The sequence below is a fragment of the Penaeus chinensis genome, chromosome 39, assembly GCF_019202785.1.
Source record: "Penaeus chinensis breed Huanghai No. 1 chromosome 39, ASM1920278v2, whole genome shotgun sequence".
NCBI classification, from domain to species: Eukaryota; Metazoa; Arthropoda; class Malacostraca; order Decapoda; family Penaeidae; genus Penaeus; species Penaeus chinensis.
Genome location: NC_061857.1, coordinates 1,204,131 through 1,209,130, shown reverse-complemented (window position 1 = coordinate 1,209,130; position 5,000 = coordinate 1,204,131). Strand labels below are relative to the sequence as shown.

Here is a 5,000-nt window from a genome sequence, read left to right as displayed (position 1 = left end):
ATGTAATTTATCTTGCAACCTTGGTACTCTTAACCTTTCCTTACTCTCTCTCTTCGTGTCAGCATTCGCATTTCAGCTACTTCCAACTTTCGTTCTTGGGCTTTAGTGAGTGCTGTAGCTTCCAGGCCATACATGATTGCAGGTCTTACAATAGTTCTATGAATCCCGCCCTTCATTTTTGCACTAACTCTTCGGTCACAAAGAACCCCTGTAACCTTTCGCCAGCTGTTCCAGCCTACCCGCTACTCGGTGTATCCTTTCACCTCCTAAGCTGATACTTCCAACTCTCTGTGTCCCATTACCGGCATTGAGGTATTCCGTCTTCGTTCTGCTTACTTTCATACCGCGTCTCTCTAGGGCTCGAGTCCATTGCTCTAGTTTCTCTTCGCACGTCTCTCTATCATTGGTGCATATGACCACATCATCAACATACATGATATCCCATGGTGATGACTTTCGTACTTCCTCTGTCAGACAATACATGACAACTGCAAATAATAATTGTCTGAGTGCCGAACCCTGATGTACCCCTACTTTTACCTCAAATTTCTCACTTTTCCCTGACTGGCATCTAACTTCTGTTGACGTATTACGGTACATATCCTCTACTAATCTTACGTAACTCTCTGGGACTCCATAGTAAAACAACTTATATTCATTACCAATTTTTTTTTGCCTTCTCACGCGTAATATGTTGATTCCTTTTAGTCTTAAGCAATTCCACACTTCTTGTCCAGGGACTCTATCGTAGGCTTTTTCTAAGTCAATAAACACACAGTGGAGCTCCTGCTATCCTTCCCTGTACTTTTCCATCAGCAACCGTAGTGCATAAATGGCATCTGTTGTACCACGTCCTGGCATGAATCCAAACTGTTCCTCACTGATTTTAACTATTCCTCTGATCCGATTATTCATTATTCTCTCCCATATCTTCATTGTGTGTGACATGAGCTTTATGCCTCTATAGTTCCCGCATTCCTGAATGTCCCCTTTGTTCTTAAAGATGGGGATCAGTGTGCTGGTTCCCCATTCCTCAGGCATAGTACCAGTGTTTAAGATGTCATTAAACCATTTCGTCAGTAATTCCACTCCTGTATTTCCTAGGCGTTTCCAAACTTCTGCTTGTATGTTGTCAGGTCCAACACTCTTCCCATTCTTCATCTTTCTCAAGGCAAGTTTCACTTCGGTTTCAGTAATTCTTTCCACGGGTTCCCCTTCTAATGGTTGGATACTTCTTGGTTCACATTCATTCTCAACATTCATCAGGTGCTGGAAGTATTCTTTCTATCGATTCTTTATCTGTTCGTCATTGCTTAGGATATCTCCATTTGCCTTCTTTATCGTCTTTGCTTGATACACATCTTGCGAGTTTTTTTTCTTTCTTTCCCAATTCTCAACGCCTTGTTAATTCCATCTTGACCATTTTCTAGACTGTTGTACTGTTCTTCATATGCTGGGGCCTTCGCTTTAGCAACTGCACACTTAGCGGTCTTATTAGCTTCTTTGAACACCTTGATGGTCTCTTCCGTTCTTTTGTGGTCCCTATTCTTCTTACATTCCTTCTTTCTCTTCACTGCCAACTGTACCGCTTCGTTCCACCACCAGGTCTCCTTGCCCTCTTTTTCATTCCCGGAACTTTCCCCAAGTGTCTCCTTTGCACCTTTTCTGATTTTGTCACTGGCGGTCTCCCAGTTTCTTTCCCCTTTTCTAACTCCATTTCTAATCTTTGCACAAATTTCTCTCGACACTCACTTTCCTTGAGTCTCCACCATTTCGTTTTCCGTATTCCTTTCTGCTGTATGGATTTGATAATTTTAATATTGATCTTGCAAACTAGGGGCCTATGCTGTTTCGGCACACTCTCACCTGGTAGAACTTTGCAATCGATTACATCCTTTAGTTGTTGCCTCCTGCACGCGATGTAATCTATTTGTATATTATTATTGCCACTTTTGTAGGTAATCTTCTTCTGTTCTAATTTCATGAAGTATGTGTTGACTAATGCCATACCTCCTGCTGTTGCTCAGTCTACAATACGGTCGCCGTCGTCATTATGTATACCTACTCCATGCTTACTCATGCACTCACTTGATCCTGTATTGCCTTCGCCCACATGTCCATTCAAGTCACCACCCACCCACAGTACTTCTATTGGTGGTACATTCTGTATAATTTGTCCGAGATTGTCCCAAAATTCTTCCTTTTCCTCCTCCTCGCATCCTGTTTGAGGCGCATAGGCACTGACAATGTTGATAACTATATTTTCCACTTGTATCTTGACTCACATTAACCTGTCCGATTTTCGATTCACTTCTAATACGTTCTTCTTCATCTCTGGGTCCAAGATGATTCCAACCCCATTTCGTCTGTTGTTTGTACCATAGTAAAACAACTTATATTCATTACCAATTTTTTTTGCCTTCTCACCTTTCCATTTGGTTTCCTGAACGCATAATATGTTGATTCCTCTGCGCTCCATCAGATCGACTAGTTCCATGCTTCTACCACTGAGACTTCCCACATTTACTGTCCCAAACACCATCACTTTCTCCACTTTCTTATCTCTCTTCTCCTTCCTCTGAGCTACCTTCTTTAGCCGTATCCGCTCTTGATATGGTAGCCGTATTCCATTTCTCACAGGTAAACGGCGATCTACCTGCGCGTCGCCTACCGGGTACGCCGTAGCATTTCTCTGTCTTTGATTTTTGATCCACATCATATTATTAGATTGGCAGCTTCGTATTAAGGCCAGATGCCCTTCTGAAGCCACCACAGATGTCGGCGGTGGGCCTAGCCCTTGCCTGAATAGGCATACCCTACAAGACAGCAGGGGGATTTGGATTGAGAGTTAACTTCTCCTAGCCTTTGCCTAAATAGGATTAACCCACAAGGCAGTGGGGGACTCAGTTATACCGCCGAGCACTCGGTCCCAGAGCTTGTGTTAGTAGAAAGCCCCCCTGCCACGACAAGGCCACAAGCTGGAATTTCCCTTCCTCGGGCTATAAGGCCAAAAAGGTCCGGGTCTGAATGATAATAATGATAATAATAATAATAATAATAATTCAATGATAATGATAATACTAAAATAATAATGATACTGATAAGGGAAAAAGAAATAATGATGATGATGATGATGATTATGATAATGATAAGAATGATGATAAGAATGAAAATGATTGTATGATAATAATGGTAATGATAATAATAATAATGATAAAAATACTGCTACTAATAAAACTATAATAATGATAATGACTAATTATAATAATAATCATAATGATAACAACAACAACAGCAACAAAAATAATAATAATATACTACTACTACTAATAATAATGATACTACTACTACTAGTAATAACAAGAAGAACTGTTACCACTATCATTAACACTAATATCATTATCATTATTATTCTTGTTATGATCATTATTATTATTATTATTATTATTATTATTATTATTATTATTATTATTATATCATTATTATTATTATTGTTATTATTATCATTATTATTATTATTATCTTTATTATCATAATTATTATTATCATCATCATTATTGCTACTATTGTTACTATTACATAATTATAATTATAACAATGATAATAAAGATAATAATAATAATAATAATAATGATAATAATAATAACAATAATAGTAATTATAATAATAAATATAATAATCATAATGATAATAATGATAACAGCATTACTAATGGAAATGTCAATGACAGGAACAATGATGGTAATAAGTACAATAGTTACCAGTTCTTATTATTTATCATTTATTATCGTTTGTGTCGTTATTACAGTTATTGCTCTCATTTCCCTCTTTATGATTTATAACTCCTCTTCTTTTACCATCGATGTCGTCTTCTCCGGCGTTGTCCCATGAAAGCGAAAGAAAAACAAGACAAGGGCAGCTGGACAACAATAATCCTTGTCTCCCTTTCATTCTTCGCCTGGGAGCGCGTCCGGAACTTCCCCGAAGGACACGTGGGAAGCCGGCGTGTCATTTCTCCTTATAAATGGGCCAGGACACACACCCGTCGCCAGTGCTTTGTCCTGTTTCCTCCCGGCAACTTTTTCTGGAAACTCTGCAACCTCTGGGACTCCTGAAGACTCTGTACTTCTGTAGTATCTGAAGCCTCCGCAACATTTGCGAATTCTGCAACCATGGTCTGCCTTGGATATATCGCTGAAATCGACTTAATCTTGATAATATATACATTTGTTATGGAGAACGTGGAGTGATATGGAGAAATATTCAAAGCATGTGAACAAAAATTATTCTTGTTTCCTGCAATGTTCATGATTTGAAAATGAGCCTTTCAGGTAAAACAACTATATTCCTTTTGCATTTTGTAGTGGTCGCTTAAGGTGGTCGTCGCTGTGCTCGTCCTGCAGTTGCTCTGCACCTGTCCCGGGAGCGCCGGCCATTACAGCGGTATGCAGCGTACGTGCGCTCTCGTCAGATTTGGTTGAATGAAAAAAAATGTAATGGAGAATTTTTTCACTGGCCTTTCTTCTGATCTATTTTCACTTCCAACAGGTGGTTATGGCGGCCGCACGCTCGTTGTGAGGAGGGGTTACGGTGAGTAAACCGAAGGCCTTCTATCCGCCTTCTACAGGGCTTGGTGTATTGCTGTTCATACATGGACATATATATCTATATTTAGTCGTCAGCCTGCCTATCGGGCTATCTATCTACAAACACACACACACACACACACGCACACACACACACACACACACATACGCGCGCGCCGGTATGAAACCACACCCACACACAAGTCACCTGTCTGCCTTCATATATTCACAAAGATTTCGCAGCACAAAACAGCGCGTTATTCTGCTCCCCTGAAGGTGGCGGGTATGGTGGGTACGGCGGCATCGGAGGTCTTGGCGCATTCGGCGGCAATGGCGGTTTCGGCGGGTATGGTGGCTATGGCGGTCTGTATGGTGGTGGCTATGGTGGCCTCGGAGGCTATGGCGGTTATGGCG

The 5,000-nt window shown here is 40.5% G+C and overlaps 3 protein-coding genes across 4 annotated transcripts in view; 1 reads left to right on the top strand and 2 right to left on the bottom strand.

Moving 5' to 3' along the window:
• Positions 1 to 195: 195 nt before the first annotated feature.
• LOC125046884 lies at positions 196 to 600 on the bottom strand. Its single transcript, XM_047644883.1, has one exon. It carries the CDS (start codon positions 598 to 600, stop codon positions 196 to 198), a length of 405 nt encoding a protein of 134 aa, XP_047500839.1.
• A 189-nt stretch (positions 601 to 789) lies between these two features.
• On the bottom strand, positions 790 to 2,716 carry LOC125046883. Its single transcript, XM_047644882.1, has 5 exons — positions 2,428 to 2,716; positions 2,089 to 2,220; positions 1,753 to 1,866; positions 1,421 to 1,660; positions 790 to 1,217 (listed from the first exon to the last, which is right to left on the bottom strand). The coding sequence occupies exons 1-5, from the start codon at positions 2,714 to 2,716 to the stop codon at positions 790 to 792; spliced, it is 1,203 nt and encodes a 400-aa protein (XP_047500838.1).
• Positions 2,717 to 3,900: 1,184 nt separating this feature from the next.
• Positions 3,901 to 5,000, top strand: part of LOC125046803 (neuropeptide-like protein 31) — a 2,319-nt gene continuing 1,219 nt past the window's right edge. The window contains exons 1-4 of one of the 2 annotated variants that reach the window (XM_047644754.1): positions 3,901 to 4,175; positions 4,365 to 4,443; positions 4,549 to 4,590; positions 4,863 to 5,000. The exon at positions 4,863 to 5,000 is cut by the window's right edge and continues 18 nt beyond it. In XM_047644754.1, coding sequence (XP_047500710.1) covers positions 4,173 to 4,175; positions 4,365 to 4,443; positions 4,549 to 4,590; positions 4,863 to 5,000 — 262 coding nt within the window. In that variant the 5' untranslated portion in view covers positions 3,901 to 4,172. Of the gene's footprint in view, positions 4,176 to 4,364; positions 4,453 to 4,548; positions 4,591 to 4,862 lie in introns of both variants that reach the window. The other variant, XM_047644753.1, reaches the window with a different exon arrangement.